Source organism: Vanacampus margaritifer, chromosome 8 (assembly GCF_051991255.1).
Source record: "Vanacampus margaritifer isolate UIUO_Vmar chromosome 8, RoL_Vmar_1.0, whole genome shotgun sequence".
In the NCBI taxonomy this organism is placed as follows: domain Eukaryota; kingdom Metazoa; phylum Chordata; class Actinopteri; order Syngnathiformes; family Syngnathidae; genus Vanacampus; species Vanacampus margaritifer.
Genome location: NC_135439.1, coordinates 6,986,801 through 7,006,856, shown reverse-complemented (window position 1 = coordinate 7,006,856; position 20,056 = coordinate 6,986,801). Strand labels below are relative to the sequence as shown.

General features: G+C 41.0%; 2 protein-coding genes across 3 annotated transcripts in view; one reads left to right on the top strand and one right to left on the bottom strand.

Moving 5' to 3' along the window:
- mars1 (methionyl-tRNA synthetase 1) overlaps positions 1 to 11,297 on the top strand; it is a 13,953-nt gene extending 2,656 nt beyond the window's left edge. Inside the window, 18 exon segments of the mRNA XM_077572447.1 lie at positions 268 to 343; positions 550 to 737; positions 913 to 1,022; positions 1,093 to 1,209; positions 1,492 to 1,695; positions 3,572 to 3,773; positions 3,865 to 3,939; positions 4,039 to 4,209; positions 4,764 to 4,859; positions 5,275 to 5,392; positions 5,515 to 5,728; positions 7,524 to 7,655; positions 7,788 to 7,892; positions 8,110 to 8,305; positions 9,052 to 9,123; positions 9,354 to 9,380; positions 9,635 to 9,757; positions 10,751 to 11,297. Coding sequence (XP_077428573.1) covers positions 268 to 343; positions 550 to 737; positions 913 to 1,022; positions 1,093 to 1,209; positions 1,492 to 1,695; positions 3,572 to 3,773; positions 3,865 to 3,939; positions 4,039 to 4,209; positions 4,764 to 4,859; positions 5,275 to 5,392; positions 5,515 to 5,728; positions 7,524 to 7,655; positions 7,788 to 7,892; positions 8,110 to 8,305; positions 9,052 to 9,123; positions 9,354 to 9,380; positions 9,635 to 9,757; positions 10,751 to 10,900 — 2,376 coding nt within the window. The 3' untranslated portion in view covers positions 10,901 to 11,297.
- A 71-nt stretch (positions 11,298 to 11,368) lies between these two features.
- On the bottom strand, positions 11,369 to 17,244 carry ddit3 (DNA-damage-inducible transcript 3). Of its 2 annotated transcripts, none has more exons than XM_077572450.1 (4): positions 17,149 to 17,244; positions 14,548 to 14,609; positions 13,656 to 13,866; positions 11,369 to 12,872 (listed from the first exon to the last, which is right to left on the bottom strand). In XM_077572450.1, the coding sequence occupies exons 3-4, from the start codon at positions 13,809 to 13,811 to the stop codon at positions 12,123 to 12,125; spliced, it is 906 nt and encodes a 301-aa protein (XP_077428576.1). In that variant the 5' UTR covers positions 13,812 to 13,866; positions 14,548 to 14,609; positions 17,149 to 17,244; the 3' UTR covers positions 11,369 to 12,122. The 2 variants fall into 2 exon arrangements, with proteins under 2 accessions (XP_077428576.1, XP_077428575.1); XM_077572449.1 differs by lacking the exon at positions 17,149 to 17,244 and adding an exon at positions 15,695 to 16,318.
- Between the last annotated feature and the right edge of the window lie 2,812 nt (positions 17,245 to 20,056).

Below are 20,056 nucleotides of genomic sequence, written 5' to 3'. Positions count from 1 at the left end.
AGAGAGAGAGAGAGAGAGAGAGAGAGAGAGAGAGACGTGCTAACTATGAGTACACCATGATCTCGCCAACATCACTATTTGTCGGGAAAAAAATATTATAAAATTGGACGAGGACAAAAATGGCCTCCACCTATTAAGTGCTTGCAATTTTCTTTCCATACTTGCCGAGATATGTACACGCGTGTTTGTAATTGGTGATTCTAAAATTATTAGTCCCGGTGTGCTGTGTGCTTTCATTGCAGTCCATCTTGTTTATGTTTATCTCAGGATGTTATTTCGGTCGCTGATCTTGTCGTGTGTGCCGCGCTGCATCCGATTTTGTCTGCACCATCGCTCGCTTCAGGTAAGAAGAATTCAGTCTGTTTAAATGTGTGTATATCTCAGTATTTCAAATCAGGTTGTGATTATGACCGCCCTCAGAGCATCTGGTTGAAATTTCACCTTCGATAGCTCTTCAATGTTTAATTTTGTTTCAAAGTTGTGTTAGCTATGCTTTTCCCTGACTTAGTTAAATATACATGTCTTCATCTCTGTCCCTGCTTTTCCCAGGTGAACACAAGTCTGTGAGGGTTTGGTTCGACCGCGTGGCCGCCTCGCAGAGCTGCGTGTCGGCGTCTCACAAAGTGCTGCAGGGAAAAGGCCTGCAGGCAATAAAGAGCTTCATGCAGAGGCAGCCTGCGCCGCAGAGCGGCCAGAGCAGAGGCGGCACGCAGCCGTGCAACGGCGGCCCTGCTGAGGTATCCGCCAGATCAGCGCAAATTAACCATTAAACTTCAAGGAGTTGGGAGGTGCTCTCGTGGTATCTCTGTGCCACAGTGCCAACATTATCTGACCAATTGAAAAGGGCAGATAGAAAATGTGCACGTTAGCCTCCTAGGTATTTAGTTGTCTTTTATAATTGTGTTTGTTTAGGATGAGGAAGGGGAACGTGCGGTGTCACAGGAAGAAATGGAAGCTGCCGCTCTAACCTGGGACAAAGGTTTAAACGCCTCCCCAGCAGCCACTGACAGACTCCACCCGATGTATGTTATCACATTTATCCCATAATTCTGTAAGGTCTCGGCCATGATTTATGTCCTTTTTTTCCTTCAGTCTGCCACAGGAGGGCAAACGAAACATTCTGCTGACCAGCGCGTTGCCGTATGTCAACAACGTACCCCACCTGGGCAACATCATTGGCTGCGTTCTCAGCGCTGACGTCTTCTCCAGGTGCACAACAGGGAACGCGTACAGGGGGTCCTCGGGTTTAAGACTGTATCGGCAAATAGTTAGCAACTAGTTTGTGCAGCGACGTACGTGGTCACGTCCGCGATATAAGGAGGCGCGCTCAGTTACAGCGGCACCTGCTGTTTTTCATTTGATTGCTTTATATTTATGGCATGCAAGTGTTTTACATACAAAAACCAATTGCTGCAGCATCCTGTATATCACATATGCACTACCACGTTATTCAGAAACTAAACTCTCATTTTTAATGTTGTCATTTACCAGGTACGCCCGACTGCGAGGCTGGAACTCGCTGTTCGTGTGCGGCACCGACGAGTACGGCACGGCCACGGAAAACAAAGCCCGCGAAGAAGGCTTGACACCGCAGCAGATCTGCGACAAATACCACGCCATTCACGCCAGCATCTACGAGTGGTTCCAGATCGATTTTGACTTCTTCGGCAGGACCACCACCGAGAAGCAGACGGAGTAAGTTACAAAGTTGCAGATTGCTGAGATTTGTCTTCATAGAATAAATTATATAGGATGTCCAAAAAACAACTACAACAAATACATCATTTTATAGTCTAATGATATAGTCACTTCTCACCCAAAAGAAGTTTGTTAAAATTATCAGGGATGTGATTTTTCCGCTAATTCGCGGAATTCCGCTTTTTTTTATCTCCCCCCCAAAAAAAAAAAATTCCGTTTTTTTTTATTTATTTATTTATTTTTTTTGTAGTTCATTGTGTATGCACATGACTCCGACAGATAACATCTTCTGCTATAACAAAGACATTTGTGGTATGCTCTAATATGAGTTACTTTTCATTTGGTCATGATACAATTATTTGTTCATGAAATTTGAACTCTTCAACATTATTAATGTGTTAACTTAGTAATCACATTAGTTAGATATGATGATATTCTCAGTGATAGTTTTTAAAAGCAAAGGCAGTCCAATGTTTTTGAATGTGACTGATTTTGAGTTGACTAAAACTGCCATTTTATATGGGATAGTTCAATATACATTGAAAATTTATGCTGTTGTTTTGTCTATTTCTTTGTCATGTGAGTGCATTGAAAGTACTTAAAAACACGGAAAACCCATGAGCTCTGGACCTAGCTGGGTGCCAGCGGCCCCCAGACCCCCGGCTAAATTTTCAGATAATTTCACTTTGGTCAAATCACATCCCTGAATTATGTTTAAGTTATTGTCACTTTGTTTTCCTTTTTTTTCTCTTTCATTTCATTTCATTTGTTCATTTATTTTAGACAGCAATCATCAACAATACATCCATTTTTCCAGACAATACTCCACTAAACCTAGCCTGAAAAGGGGTAGGAGGAAGAAAAACGTATTCAAGTCCCACCCCCAATCTCATTAATATAATTTTTTTCCAAGGTGAAGAGTCACATTAATAAAAATACTTTTCGTGTGTTGAAATATGCTCAGTCAAAAGTAAAACAAGTGTGTGCAGTGTGCACTTTCAAGGACGTTTAAGAAACAGAAATTAACATGTGCCATATGTCTTAGGTGGCGTGCATACTGGCAAAGCTTGGTGAAATCGGTTTTAAATTCTATCTATATCCTTCTTAATATTTAAAAAATATATTGAAAACAAATATTTTTCCAACTGAAGCCCATTTATTGAGTTTGCCTAGAACATAGCTATTCAGATAGGCATGTATCAAATAATGTAAATTTTTTTTGTGACACCCTGTAGGATGCCATTTTGACATCACTTGGCTCAGGTATGAAAAGGCAAACACATTTTCCATGAGTATTTACATTATGTAATCGAAGATTAGAGTCATCTTGGCAAGATTCTGCTGTTGAACGTCGAGTCCTCTAAGCCATGAAATCTACTTAATAACTAAATCTCAGAGCACAGTCGTACTCTACAACTTCTCCAAGTTAGCTCACTTTTTTTTTTTAAAAACTTGTCTTTAACTGTAGCTGCATTTCTGCATTTGTGTGGTGTTAGAGAAACTTTATCTATACAGCAACATTGTCAACAAAAATGAGACACTCTTCTTCCATCAAGAGCAGACATATTGATCTGTAACAGCACCACAGAAGACATCAGGGCACTATGTGAAATTGAGAACAGCCCACAGACTTGAAACCAGAGTGGATTCATGTAAAGAGCTTTCATGTTTTGATCCAAACATAAGCTTACCCCACCCCACCCCAACTCCCACCCCAGTAACATTTTAATGATCGCCAGTGCAAACCCTTCCATATTTCTTTTATTTAATGTTTTCTGTCTGTCACAAAAATGATCCCTCTTACTCGGGGGGGTCAGTGTTTGTTGTGTTTGAATTTGTTCTCAACTTATCCACCCAACTTTTTGTCACCCAGGATCGCTCAGAATATTTTCTGGAGGCTCCACAAGAATGGCTTCCTGGTGGAAGACACGGTGGAGCAGCTACGGTGCGAGAAATGCCAGCGTTTCCTGGCCGACCGCTTTGTAGAAGGCACCTGCCCCCACTGCAACTACCCGGATGCCCGCGGTGACCAATGCGACAAGTGTGGGCGACTCATCAACGCAGTGGAACTCAAGGTAGCCTCTTGTGCTCATGACTTTGAGACTTTGCTTATGGAGAGTGATTGCCTATGTATTTAACGCAGCTCTGTCTGTCCGTCACCTTTAGGCACCTCACTGTAAAGTCTGCAGACAGACTCCAGACATCCGCTCCTCTAAACATCTTTTCCTGGACCTGCCAAAGGTACAAATTGCATCATCCACCCAGTTTTCTATGTAAAGGCAGTGTGAGCACTGCAAATCGAAATGTTTTTTAAAAATTTTTTATTTGTCTATTCTCCAGTTAGAGGCTCAGTTGGAGCAGTGGCTGGCCAAGTCTACCAGCAGCGGGGACTGGACGGCGAATGCCAAACAGATCACTCGCTCCTGGCTCAGAGATGGTCTCAAACCTCGCTGCATCACCAGAGACCTGCTCTGGGGAACACCAGTACCACACCCAGACTTTAAAGAAAAGGTCTGCTTTTTCTCGCCACAGGGTGGATTTACACTGCAGGTCCAATTGTAATTTTTTGGACTGAATATATTTCCAATATGGTTTATTATTCTACTTGCATTGACACAGGGCCAACACAGCATGGAAATAGACAGTAATTCTCAGTAACCGAAGATTAGATATCGTTTAATTGGCGTAGGCTGACTTTTCCACCCATTAATTTAAATGAAGGCAGCCTCCACTTACTTTGCTTATTTAATGACGGACACACTTGTAATGTAGTAATTTTGGCAAGATATATCTGATCTGTGCCGTTGCGCTGCACTTGCATGGGAACATATCTCATCTTGATTAGATTTTTATCCACATTTGGAAGAAGCCTGACTACAATCCGGAGATATTTAAGGCCATGTATTTATTTATTTTCATTTCATGCTGCAATGACGCACGTCCCCAATTGTGTCACATAGGAGCAAAGTATCTGACTCACTTGAACCATGCAGTGTAAATCCAGCCTCTTCATACATGGTTGTGATTCTGGCCACTCATGGCTCTCTTGCTCACTCCTTCCACAGGTGTTCTATGTGTGGTTCGATGCTCCGATCGGTTATGTTTCGATCACTGCCAACTATACAGACAAATGGGAACAGTGGTGGAAGAATCCAGATCAGGTAACACAGTCTAATGTACTTGGACTTTGTCTTGATTCGGCTAGTTAATGATAAGCTTCTCATTGTATTGAATTGGGAGACAAGATCGTACAGATAGAATGCAGTAAATATCACGCTTTGAGTGTAAGTTAGCTACAATCTACACCCTCATTAAAAAGACATGAGATCCAACAGATGGAGAAAAAAAAAAAAGGAAAAATCCACCATTTGCGCTCGTAGGCAATGTCTTCATTCACATCGACTCATCTCATCTCGCTCCATCTAAAACCCCAGGATTGAGCTGTGTGTGTGTGTGTGTCAGTGTGTTTAGGGTGGGGGCTGGTAAGAGCTGATAAGTCCTCTTTGAACGGGATGATCTCACTATGATCTAATATGATGTCATCCTCACGTTGCAGTGTTGTTTGTGTGCCGCCAGGTGGAGATGTACAACTTCATGGCCAAGGACAATGTGCCGTTCCACAGTGTGGTGTTTCCCTGCTCCCTCCTGGGAGCTCAGGACAACTACACATTGGTCAATCACTTGATTGCCACTGGTACACATTTATAATCGCTACCATTAATACTTGTATCTCTTGTATCATAAATGATTCAGAAGTGTGGTGAATTATTCATGCTACAATCACACCGGGCATGTAATATTCTGACTTGTGTGCAGAATATCTGAATTATGAAGACACAAAGTTCTCCAAGAGCCGTGGCGTCGGCGTGTTCGGCGACATGGCCAAAGACACGGGCATCCCATCCGACGTGTGGCGCTTCTACCTGCTCTTCGTGCGCCCCGAGGGACAGGACTCGGCCTTCTCGTGGGCCGACATGGCTATGAAGAACAACTCTGAGCTACTCAACAACTTGGGCAACTTCATTAACAGGTTGGTAATTGAACTGCTGAATGAAGACATTGTGGTATCTCACAGGACTCCATGTATGGAGCAGATCTGGTAGCATATTCCTGGCACATTAAGAAACCAAGGCAAGTGCAAGCATTAGGAAACAGAGGCTAGTGGGAAAACTCCTGTAAGGAAGAAACCTCAAACAGACCGTAGGCTCAGTGTGGCGCTGAAAGCTGCAAATTGGGTTTAGATTGAGTGATAGAGGAGGAAGAGAAAGAGAAATAGGGCAGAGCAGAGGTGGGCAAAATTATGGGCTCAAGGTCCAAATTTCGTTTAAAACGGACAGATGGGTTGAGTTATTTGTAGATGAGTTAGAGAAAAATTATCCATCTATCCATCCATCCATTTTCTGAACCACTGAACAATAACAGATCATTTGAAAGTTTTAAATTGTATTTTTTCTAAAACTGCAAGAAATTAATGAAAATTTTTGCTTAATTTTTTTTTAAAAATTATTTCCTGATCGTAAAAAGGCCACAAGAGGGCAGCCGATACTGGCGTCAGTTGCCATTGCGAATGCAGATGTTTTGAAATTAAAAAAATTAAATTTTGTTTATTTATTTAAACACTTTTTCTCATTTTTTTTAATAACACAAAAGACAAACATAACCAACAAACCCCGATAAACCAAACAAAAACAAAACAATCTGACAGACAAGCTAAACCAGGACTATGTAAACAAAAAAATATATAATTCTGTCACAACACACAAAAAACGGGCATCACAGACATGACCAAAAACGTGTCGTCACCCGTCTCTGTCCGTTGACAACACCGAACTAGCACAGGAGTGTTGTAGTTCTCCAGCCTCACGGAGCGAGATCATGTCAGTTACAACATGAAATTACACGAATGTTGTCTTTTTGCTAAAATCCATTGCTGTTTCATTCAGTCGACGTGAAATCAAAAGGCGTGTAATTCGCCCCAAACATCCAGTCCAATTAGGATCGCAGATTGTTGGAGACGTAACTATTTCAAGAGATTCTCCTCGCGTTTTGTAAATATGTTTGGGATGGTGTAATATCACGCCCAATTACACTGCCTCTTAATGACTTAAAAAAAAAAAAACGTTTGGGGTTGAATCCCACATCAAAGATGTTTCCCTCTGATTTTTCTTTTCAAAGCACCTTGATCTTCCAAAATTGTTCTCGGGCAGCAACCGTTGATGCGTAATTGCTTTTAAAAGATGTTAAACTGCATCCAGACGGAGGTGCTTGGAGGTAGACGGTAGCCCGAAAGCCAGAGCTCAAACCACAACATAATTAGTTTCAGGATGTCCACCTTGTGAGTAATATGAGCACATGTAAATTGAAGAGTGCGGGTCATGCAAAGTTCATTCCACCCCCCACATCAAACTCCATCGTTCATTGTAAATATGACAATCTTGTCAAAGCATTTTGGTCGGGCGGAATTCGGTCAAATAAGGATGGGCGTGTTGCGTCAGATACGTCAGCCTCTTACCACGAGCATCCCGCTGATGCGCGCATCCAACTCTGCTCGATTATTTGCAGTGAAGAGCCTCAAAGGGAGAGCTGTTATGTTCATTTACATCAGCAGAGTGCATTACATATAGCAACACAATCTATAATTTATCATCAATTAGCGTGGCGGCTAGCAGGCCTTTTTTCTCATGTAGCACTTTCTCCCCACTGATTCTTTGCTGCCTTTCTCACTCTCTTGATGACCCCTATGTTTTCCCCCCTTTGCTTCTCTGTCTTTTTCACCCTCCTTCAACCCCTCCGCTCTCTTTTCTCCCCCCTTCTCGATCCTCTAGAGCCGGCATGTTTGTTGCAAAGTTCTTTGATGGCTGTGTGCCCGCGATGGTGCTGCTGCAGGAAGATAAGAAGCTCCTGGCTTTAGTGGGCTGGGAGCTGCAACAGTACATCCAGCTCATGGACAAAGTCAAGTAAGACCACTTGAATTTTATACAGTACATTCAATCTAGCACGAGTGTCTGCTTTTCCATGTGTGCGTATAGTTTTGTGATGGAGAACTTATTTGCGCTGGAACTGAAGTGGCGCGTGAATATTTCCACCAGAATCCGTGACGCTCTGAAGCACATCCTCAACATCTCTCGCCATGGCAACCAGTACATCCAAGTAAATGAACCCTGGAAGAAGATCAAGGGTGGAGATGCAGAACGGTGAGATTACAATGACCAGCTCGAGCCAAATCCTGTTTGTAATATCAGGCAGAGTTGGGCTAATTTGCATATGTGTATACATACACACTACAACCGAGAATCCCTGCTCTGAATAAAGATACAAAAATTGACCATTCAGTCACATTCTAATATGATCCTGGAATTGTGAAATTCAATTTTACAGGACCGGTAATAAGAATCTATCCTTCCCCTCCAGGCAGCGTGCAGGGACTGTCACTGGCGTGTCCATCAACGTCGCCTGCTTGCTGTCCGTCATGCTGCTGCCATACATGCCGGCGGTCAGCCAAACCATCAGGGATCAACTCAACGCACCTCGTTCTTGCATCAGTGCCATGCTTCGTGACACGGGCGCCTTCGCACGCGTCCTCGACGCTGGCCACCAAATTGGCACCGTGAGTATGAGTGTGCAGTACATCGTGTTTTTTGTCAAATACATCTTTTTTTTAATGTGCTGTATTTATGTTTAAAAAAATAAATAAAACCACTGTAGGATTAGGCACAGTGAGTACATTTATTTTAGTGATTATTTTGCATACTAGTGCAAACAAAAAATAAGTCAATGTGTCCATTCGTCCTTTGCACATCAAGTTGCACTAAACATGCTACTTGAACAATACGATCCAGTACACTTCAAACCACATTTCTCCCTGTAAGAAATAATGAATAAATAAAGGTTAAATAAAATGGATAAATATGAATAATAATGGTCATGGCACCCTCTTCCTTGAAATTATCACCAAACTTAAAACATCATGCCCTGCTCACATTAGATGGTGAAGGGGGGAAAAAAAGCGTGGCTATTTAGTGTTGCTCATCTGCTTCCGAATGGGGAATTCCTTTTCAGGCATTCACAGGGTTTCCCCCTAAGAAAACACTGGGGTAAACGCTGCCATTTGTCAAACGAGGATTCTTGGAATTTGTTCAAAATGGCTGTTCATTTTCCAGCATTGGTCTTTGAGATTTCTTTGTGAGTCCAATTATGATACACATGATGGTTTTGGTTGAATTCTTAATTGTACAACCGCATCGAGATTCTGGGTAAATTTTTTTATCATCTCCAAAGCCATCAGGCTGATTCTGCTGCATATTTATCATACCTGACATGTATTTTTAATTAACTCCCTTTTCCCCCCTTCAGGTGAGTCCATTGTTCCAGAAACTGGAGGTGGAGCAGATTGAAGCTTTGAAGAAGAGATTTGGTGGACAGCAGGTGTGTGATAACCAAGAAGCAGGTTGACTGTTCTATTGTGGTGGAAAATAGCAATAGCGGTGATGTCTAGCCGTGCAAATGGCCCAGGCAGACAAAATACTTGCTTGCAGCGTGTCTTTTCAAATGTGATACATAGCAACCCGACAATACGTGCTTTGTATATTATGAATTAATAAAATAAATGAAGAATAATCCTTGTCTAAACCTTCTCGTCAACCGCCTTCGTCTAGCCTGAAGATGAACCGCCAAACAAGAAGGTACCGTCGGTGTTTGTTTGTGGAGCGTGCACGGTGGTGCTTGTCACCGTTGATTACCGCATGCTTTCACTAATACTAGCAGCTCATTTCAACTTTTGTCTTATCACCGTTAGTGCAGTGTGTCCTCACGTCTGTTCATTCATCAACCACTCGTGAAATCCCGACGACACTTTGACTGAGAACCGCTATTGTCTGAAATGAAGTCAGTCGTCTCTCTGAAATAATAACACGACGTGTTCTGATTGCACCCTCAGACGCCGACTCAAAACGCTGCCAGCCTTCAGTCGACTGCTACTCTGCCCGCCCCTGCAATCCAAGTGAACGCTGGAGCCGACCCGGAAAAAGCCCGGCAGCTGACGCAGGCTGTGGCTGAGCAGGTAATGTTTTGACGCGTGTAGACCCCTGCAAACAACAATTCCGTTTTTGTTTTTTTTTTGCAATAATTATTGTGTATTGATTAATTGAATTGTGAGGGTTACTTGTAAAAAAAATATTCCAATAACAGTTAGTAGTTACCTGTTATTAATGTAATCCAGGTATCATAAAGTAATGTAATTTAATTACATTTAGATTGCTCCAATACGAAATATGCTAATGAAGACAACATAAATTTTATATCATAACAGAAAATGTATATTTGTATGCAGTGGACCCCCACTATTTGCAGGGGATCGGTCCCGGGTCAGCCTGCGATTAGCAAAAATTGTAATCCTGCAAATGAATCCCCATTTTTAATGAATGTACCGGCAATCTTATGTGTTTTTTTTCTGTTACTGTACAAGAAGGCAGTTGCCATTTTTTGTATCCTGAATAAATAAATGTCGGTACGTGTATTCCATTACTCCCCAAGCCAAGCCGAATGAGTTAAATGAAAAAAAAAATACATTACATTTTTTATAATAGCATAAAAGATCCCTAGTTTCCCTCGTCAGTGATCAGTGATATATATATTTTTTTCCAAAAATTGATTCAACTTAATTATGAATGAGTATAATTTTACTGTAAGACTCTAAAGAGTGTACCCTCACGTTTTTTTTTTTTTTTTTTGGTGGACTGATGCAAATCAAACCATTTGGATTTTTTTTTTTATTGAAAAATACTACACACTGATTTCTCGCAAAGTAATGCACTCCAATGCCGTTAAATTCTTAAGTCAATGAACAAATGAAAATATATTTTTAGATTTATTCATCACATAATAGGTAATGCCAATGGAGGGATGGGATACCGTTGCACTACCACAATGTAAATTGTATTTATTTACATAGTAGTAAAGTTTACACGTTTTTGCAAATAACTAGGGAATCTTTTTTTTTTTTTTTTACAAAAAGAATGCACTTTTGTAACTGCGTTATTTTTTTCTTTGTCAGGGAGAAAAGGTGCGCGCCCTGAAAGCGCAGAAGGCCGACAAGGCAGCCATTACAGCCGAGGTGTCCAAACTGTTGGAGTTGAAGAAGCAGCTGGCCCTGGCAGAGGGCAAGAGTGCCGAGCCCACACCAGTCAAGGGCAAGAAGAAGTGAGACACGTTGGGGAGAAAAAGTCACAAATGGAGGTGGTGGTTGTTAGTAGTAGACTTGGGGAGGGGGGGCAAGATTGGAGGTGCAATAGCGGGAGAAGGGGAACAAGATGTACATGGCGAGATGAGGATGTTAGCCACAGGCAAAGCCGTGACGGGATCTGAGACTAACGCGGTGTTGGCACCGAGGGCTAATGAAATGCTAGCGAGGCCGGCGGGGAAATGAAACGCACAAAGGGAGCCAAATGAATTCTGCTACAGAATGGAGGGATTTGTGAACAATCCCTACACCAAGAGAAACTGATTTGATACTCTCCCTGTGATACATTCAGCATCAGCCTCGCAAGGTGCGCATTTCAAAGTGTTTTTATACCATTAAATAAAACCTTTGCTTAACCATATGGAAAGCTGAAAATGATGGTCCCTGCTGTACTTCCTATCATGTGAACACTTAATAAAAACAAATTGTGCATTAAGCAAAGAAAAAAACATTTATTGCAAATTTGAGGTTACAGTGACAGATATTGATTAAAATAAAAAAGCATGCATTATCCATTTTATAATGATCAATTTAGGTGACAAATAACAAAGTAGAAATGAACAGTATAAAATTGTAGTTTGTTATTACAGTTATAGAAAAATAGCATGTGGATATACCACCAGTTCCGGCATTGATTAAAAAACAGTCACCTATAAAAAGTTGGGGTGCAACCTGCTGTATTTTAAATACACATACAAGCAACGGCTTATAGAAAAAAAGAAAAAAAAAAGTCATACTCAAAGCGAGGGGGCATATTAAAAACATTCCTGAGCTCCTTGTCTCTCCACAAATTGGGGCAAATAATCTCTGCTAGCCGTATTGCAGCCCTTTAACGAGGAGTTACAATTTATTGCAAACTGGCGGGAAAGGACAACTATGAAATGCCCTCAATTGAATTCCTTCCTTTGCAACCTACAAATCATCAAACCCTTCTTAACGGAGTAACTCATTGTTACAAACATTGCGACCACTGTATGATATGCACTTAAAGAACTTGCTGTTCTTTTGCATTTCACATGCTTTGTCTTTCCAGTTTGCCGCAGTCATGTTGCAGCTTTTCCTTCACTCTGCCTTGACTTTCATTACCCTTTCCAATCATCTTTAAAAAATCTTTGGTTTTCATACCTTCCAATCTAAGGGGCCGACACACACACAGACCATTTCTTCTTCACTTCTATCTACCAGCTCATTTTTTGGTGTTGACAAGTCTCTCAATGAGGGCCCGCCGCGTGCGCTGCACCTCCTCGCCCAACCTTTCGATCTCCGCTTTCAAGCGCTCGTTCTGCTCCGTCAGCTCCTGCACTTTTCTCTCGTTCTCCTGCTCTCTCTCCTTGCGACTCTTTTTGGCGGACAAGTACGACGACGACGACGATGATGGCGCGCGCTGCTGCGACTGGGAGGAGGCCTCGCCCGGGGACGAGGCGGCGCCGTCGGGGCCCTCGCTCCTCCGCCGCTTGGTCGGGCGCGAGGGCGAGTAGATGGACGGGGACGAAACGGGTGACGACGGGGAAGAGCAGCGCTGGGAAGGCGACTGCGAGGCGGAGGACGAGGAGCAGGACGGCGAATCGGGGACGCAGGGCAACTCCTCCTCGCTGGCTGATGGAGACGCTGGACGGACGCTGTTGACCTGCGGCTGGTGGTGGTGGTGGTGATGATGATGGTAATAATAACTACCACTTGAATCAACCATTCCGCCTTCACTCAGGAACTCAAAGAACTCAGGAGGCAGCAGGTCACCGTCACCGCTCCTTGCCTCCGTTTTCCGCTCTTCTGTCGGAGGCAAGCAGGACGAGGAGGACGTTGAGGTGTGATGCAGAGGCTGGGCGTTGTGGATTTGCTCTGTCGCCCTTTGGACGCCCTCTCCCCACGTCTGACCGCCGTCCGTCAGCCACGTCAGGGAGCAACTCTCCAGAACATCCAGGAACTCGGGCTCCTTCTGTAAGTACAAAAACATCATAAATGACGCCACTCTATACTACCGTTGTGCAAACGAGTCACGGGGGCCATTTGGCAGCCCACTGCATGTTTTTAATGGCCTGCCACATATTCATCAGAAGTTATGAAAAAATATATATATATTCGAAGATAGTCCATAATTGTTTACATTTTACAATAAAAATGTAGCATCAGAGCTTTAAAAATTTGTTGAATGAAAGTTTATGTTAATAGGAATGTGTAACTTTAAATTTGTATTTTACAAGATTCAGATTTTTGAAAAGGTATATTAACAATTTTCTTTTTTTAATCAACTTATTTAAACTTGTGTTACAAGATTATTTTTTTAATGGTAGGTATGTATCACACAAATAACTTCGCAAATTTATCATTATTGACTTAATTACAGAATTGCATTTTTTAATAGTGTCCCTATATTAAAAAATATATATATCCATTCACTTGTTAATTTTTTTTTTCTTTGTGTAGATTCTCAGTCATCTACTTAATGGAATTGTGCAAAGGTTGAATTTAGGCAACTGGATGAATTTGTTTTTTTCCGAAAACGTAAGATTAAGTCAATTTATTCTTATTACACTTAAACGTTTAAGCGCGTTTCATAAATTCTAAAACTGGTGGTCGAAAACGGATGAAAAACTAGGTTAACCCACCCCACACTCCCTACCCTTTTTTCTCTGTGATGCCTGGAAGAAAAACTTTGGACACCTCTGCTCCACAAGTAACACACAATCAATAATTTTTTTTTTTTTTTTAAACAACTGACCTCGCCGTACGAAGGGGCGCGCGCCAGCTTTGCCCCTCCCGTATCCGAGCCCAGGATGTCCTGCAGGTCCTCATACCACGCCTCCAACTCTGCGCCACACAGCGGCCCCACGCCGGGGGGGTACGGCGGGGGCAGGTGCAGCCACTCGGCAGTCATCTCGCCAGTCAACTCGCAACGCACTCCACACTCGGCCACACGCTTCACTCGGGACCTGACGGCACGAGAGCGCACAAATGTTAAATGGCAAGTTTGTTGCTGTTGGAATTCTAACAAAAAAAATTATATCCAATTCACATTTTGAGAACAGTTTAATTATGCAAAAAATACAATGATTAATGGCTTCATTTATTAAGTTAAAAATGCTGAAGGCATATAAAAATGTAGAAGCACAAGTGAATTAAATTGAAAATTTAAGCTATATGGAATTGTGACAAAATAAAACTGCACAATGCGGTTCAATTAAAATGTGAGTTAAAACAACATTTTCGATTTAAAAGATGTTTGTAAAACATGACAAGCAAAAAGTAGTTTAATTAAATTGGAAATTCAAGTTGGATTAAAAGCTAAATCTGGAGTTAAAAAGATGCAAAATGTAAAAAAATAAATACCAGCACAAAGCATTAAAAAGCTATTTTTAATTGAAAAATCTATTACATTGAAAAACTAAAGAATGCACAATGCAAAAAAACAAACACACAAAATCTACTGAAAATCAAAGCTGTTTGTACATTTAAAAATTCAAAATAAAAACATGACAAGCACACAAAGTTGAACATTCGGTAAAATAAAATAAAAACGCACACGCACAAAGTCAAATAAAATTGAAAATCAAAGCATTTACAAGTTAATAATGCAAAACGTATGTATAACAAAATAAGAAAATTAAGCTTACCTTAAAAAGGACTCCCTTAATCAAGTCTGCAAATCAGTTTGAGATATTTTGCCCCTACAAATCTTGAAGAAAAAAATGTCATAAATTACAAAGGGTAAAAGGGAAAACTACGTGTTCAAAGACAGACGTTCTTCCCTGAACTCTAAACAAAGAGCGAGCGGCTCTCAACTGCGCCCCCTACACTCCAAAGCTCTTCACAGCAGCCTTCGTGATCGATAAACAAGACGAGAACAACGGCGAACCAGACTTTGATTTCAACCTCTCTCGGCCCTGACAGTCTTACCTCTTGCATGCCTTAAACGCGCACTGCAACCACAACCAAAAACAATACGAATAAAACCGAAATAATGTTTTTTTTTAATCGTATATTTAAAATCACTTTGAATGGCATGTTCCGTTTTTGACGCTGCCAAAAATAACATCAATTGCACATTCCTTCACAGGCTATCATGATATTTAGTTTGTGACGAACACTTATTACATTCTTTAGTTGCGTTAGAAACGTCATAGAGGTCTTTTTTGTGTGTTATTCTAGTTGTCCGAGTTCTGTTAGACTGACCCCTATGAGCTAAGACAATTACGTCATGGAAAAGAAAAGAAGAAAAAAAAGACTTGTGGCTCTAATGGGTAAAACTATAAAACGCAAGAGGATAACAAAAAGAACGTTTAAATAAATTTGACTGTATAAATATTAAATTGTATTTAGTTTCAAATGAGTGTATGGCGTAGTTCGGCGTTATTAATTTTTCTTTTAAAAAAAAGGTGAATTAATTTACTTTGCGGCTATTTCAGCAACATGTCTCTAATATCAATGTCATTCGTATATAAAATTCCTAAAGTTCATTCAATTGTCTCTTCTACAACATTGACGACACGCGGACGTCAAAGCTGAAACTTCTGCTCGAGTCGTGCGACACCTCGGTAGAAAGTTACCAAGAAAAAACCCTGACAGCTTTGTAAAATGTGAGTGGCAACGTTTACAACGTTTGTTATTCTTTAATAATAAAAAAACAATACAATTAAAAAAAAAGCGGGATCACCGGGGGAAAAAAGTATATTTTCCGCTTGACTGTGGCCAGGACTTGGAAAGACCCTTAAAAAAAAGAAAGAAGAAAAGAAAAACTAAATGTCAAAAGTTGTCACTTACCCTCTTCCTTTTATTCGTTCGCTTTCTCGACTGTCGCTGGTTCGAATGTAGATATTTTAGTGAAAATGGATGATAGCTCATGTTAACCATTGTTCAAGACTTGACAGCCGAATGTGCTTAAACGGAAACTCCCGGCGGTGCTTATAAAGAGCGAGGCCAACCGAACTATGTCAGGCGACGCGGGCCTGCCGTGTATGGTCGACGTGTGGCAGACGAGCGGGCCAATCACGAGGACGCAGGTAATCTGTTTTCCTTGACGACATCCAATGAGAGCGGCGGAGATTCATGCAAGGTTGGTGGGGTTTTTTGACAAGCAAGGTTGAATGCGTTCCTCTTGTCTGTATAGTTTGTACGAGGCGCAGTTGTGATGCAGTCATAAGACGGCCAGGACGAATTTGGGGCGTATGGGAGTCACATGAAAGGAATGATGCAATGCTTGGCAACCAGTTTCTAGCCGGGGATAACACCGGCAGAATCCGAACATGTTTTATTAAATAGCGTTGCCTCGAACAAAAAAATATATCTAAAAATATACATATATGCACGGCGAGTCAATGTCGAAGAATTGTCGTTTGATATTTAACGCCGTGACGTTCCACACCCACTCCCCCACACTTTTTTTTTTTTTTTTTTTTTACACGTCACAAAAGGAGAAACTGCACGGATAAACGAATGCGTGGCGTGTAGCGAGTGGACAATTCAGCGTTTGTATTTTCTTATTATATGATGACCGCGTAAACAACACACGTTGGGACCGCTCAAGCTTCGTCACGTCGCGGCCGCGCGCACGCGGTCTCTGAGACTGACTTCCGGGATGGTATCAAAACAAGCGGGAGCGCGCACGGATGCGACTTGCACGTAAATGTTTGTTTTCAATTGACAACGACGAAACTTGTACTTGTGGTGAGGATATATTGGTGTTTTTACGGATTTTTAACTAGTGTCTTTGTTATTGTATTCAGTTGTTAATTTTTCACAAATTTGCAATAAGTTTCTTCAAAACAAAAAAGTCAAAACAGACACCAACATCACTACAAAGTGGACAAAAAAAGCAGTTAATCGTGCAAAAAGAGGAAGATTGGCCAAACCCACCTTCTGGTTTAAACACGAGAGCATGCATTATGCCTGCTATTTACAAAAAAAATGAGACTGCATGATAAACCCATCTTTTAAATTCTGTATCAGTTTGCAGCAATGTAGAAATGTACTGCACTTCACACTACATTCTAACAAAAACAAGGAAACAAAGATATTTATAGGAATGATGACATTACTATATGAAAATAAGTATCTCTGCATACTCTTGGGTTGGTATCCACAGATTCACCTAATCACAGATTTATTTATTTTTAAATATAGACATTTTGTTTTAATAAATTATTCCATAATTCCCCCATTCACCATTGTTTTGTTCATTTATTTTTTCATTCTTCCTTTCACCATTATTTTCCTACCTTTCCTTCCTTGCTGCTTTTCCTTGCAGTCCAACTTCCTTTATTTATTCCTTCTTTCTTCTTTCCTTTTTGAAAGGTGGCACTTGTTTGGGGGGCTGTACTCTTCCTTCCTTTTATCCTTTACTCTTCTCTTCCTTTCTTCCTCCCATCATTCCTTTGCGCATTTTCCCATCATTGTTTATTTACTTTCCTGTTCATTAATCATTTTCTTAATTTTTGCTTCTTTTCATCATTCTTTACTTTATCTGTCCATTTCATCCCTTTTTCCTTCATTCTTCCCTATACCATCCCTTGCTTCCACCCTTCTTTTCTTCTTGCCTTTCTCCCTTGTTTCGTTGCTGTCTTTATCATTTTCTTCCTTTCTAACACGCTTTATTCATTTAGTCTTCCCTTCTGTCATTTCCCATCACTTCTTTAAATAAATTAACTTGAAGACGTGTACACAGACCTACTTTCTCCCCGTCTTGTAGTATTATTTGACTAATTCTTAAAGTACTTTGTTTATTCTGTGGTATAAACAAACACATGTGATCCCCATAATGACACAAAAGAGATTTCAGTCGGAGACTCGTAATTGTTGTCCCAGGGCTGTAAAAAACAAAAACAAATATGATGCAAGACTAATATTCATTGTTTTGTAGCTTTTTTTGTGGGTTAAATGCTTTTATAGCTGAGTCTTTGGTTTTAGAATAGGGAGTAAATGATTTGACAGTCCACGTGCCGTAGGTTGCCCACCTATGCTAGTCTAGCTATTAGCAATCACAATTTGCCTGTTTATACGATGCTTTCGGCCACATGGTTATTTATAGCCACTGGCGGATAAATAAACATCCACGGATAATACTCTCGGTGCTTAATACACGCGTGTCAAAGAGTTCATGTAACTTGTACGACATTTTTGGTAACAAAGCGTCACGTAAACAAGACGTTCACGCCCCACAACCCGGTGCGCGGCTGCGCGCCAGGCAAAGCCAAAGCCGTGCGCGTTCGCGTGACGGCGGCGGCGGCGGCGCGCGCGCACGGCTCCCTCATAGCAACAGCGGCGAGCAGCGAATCGCGAGCTCAAACACTTGTCTCCAGGACCGGCTTACAGCACCGGCAACGCGTCACGGCTCGGGTGGCTGTTGCTGAGTAGTTCGGCACACTTGGACCGCCACAACCCCAACACCCCGCCACCACCCTCCCCGCACCCACGCTCCTTCTCCCCTCCACCTCCACCTCCACCCCCACCCGGCTGTCTGTTGACTTTGTCAAGATGGGCTCTTTTCATTAGCCCGGCCTTGTTTACAAGCCGGCTTGCATCATTTTCATTTGTTTAACACTCACACACGTTGTTTACTTCATTCATTATTCGTGCACGTGACATCCAAGGGAAAAGGAAGGGACTCGATTATCGATTCTGATTCAAAGAAAACACAAATAAGACATTTTATTGACACGACCGCGGGCCCCAGAGCTTTGTTATTGAAGACTTACAAGTGTATAAAGTGTACAATAAAACTACAACAAACAAAAAAACATCTCGTTGAACTACTAAAGTTCCTTGGTCAAACAGTAGCTAAAATAAAGTGGAAAAACACCCTTTTGGAACCTCTCAAGTTGAATACAATCTAATGAAGGTTTCCCTTGAAGCTTCAAACTCATGAAAGTAAAAAAAAAAAAAGACGTCACCATAGATTTATTAATTTAATAATAGCTTAGTTCTTGCATTTTGCCAAGAGTTGTTTCTAGTATTTTGACCTTTGTGGTGCTGTATAAAATTGCAAAAAAAAAACACTCCTACGAAACCTCATAAGTTGAATAGAATTGAGTAAATTCACCCGTTCAAATGTCAAACTCTCATCAAACCTTATGCTTGAAGTAACATTGCATCATTCCACACTGTCACACAAGTATAAAAACAAATCTGGTTCTGGTAAACAAAACAAAAATAAAATTAAATATTCCCTGAGAAACCTCTGAAATTTAACACCATCGTGCAAATCAATAAAATAAAATAAAATAATAGAATAAAAGTTCAACACTGTCATGTGAATTCATCCATTCCAGGATCAAGCTGTTATAAAAACTCATTTTTTTTCAAAGTGGCATAATATAACATTCTAAAATGCCATAAGTATGAAAATAAGTGAACAAAACAAAAATGAAGTAAAAGGAGATCCAAGTGGAACCTGCGAAGTTGAGCTGCGTTTTATAGATGTTGTACTGAGCAGCCGGAGGATTTCCTGCATTGCAGTAACTTCCATTTCCTGTTCCCAACCAAGCACACCACACCGCCTCGGTCAAGACTCACGCCACACCCAGTCAGCTCACCCTATACAAACACACACACACACACACACACACTCACTCACACACAGAGGCATGCACACGCACTAACACAGCAGCTGTCGGAAAGCATCCCGGCCGGCTCTGAGGCGAGACGGAGCGATACAGCTGCTAATGTGCTGATAGAATAAAGCCTTAAGTCTAACTTGGCCTCACAAGGTAAACGTTTGAGGAGACCAGATCAAATCATTTTCAAAGTGTTTAAAAAAAAAAGTAAGTTTTGATGTACAATTTGTCTTTTGGGGCGCCGCAAGGTTCTGTTTTACGGCCACTGCTTTTGTATTTGTTGTTTCTGCCCCGAAGCTCCTTCTTGAGAATGCACAAGAATTGCTAAGCTTTCATTCATTCTTGTTTTCATTCAAGATGTAGTCTCCTTACAATCACACGTGAATGTATATTATATTTCAATGTAATTAAAAAAAATAATTTCTTAGAATTTTTTTTCTTGGATTGTGTGTTTTGATATATTTTTGTTTTTAGTGCGTTTGAAAATGAAAAATTAGATTTTTCAAAAGGCGATTTACTTCAAATGTGTATTTATTTTTATGTTAATATATTTTCAAAAAAATTATTTAAATAG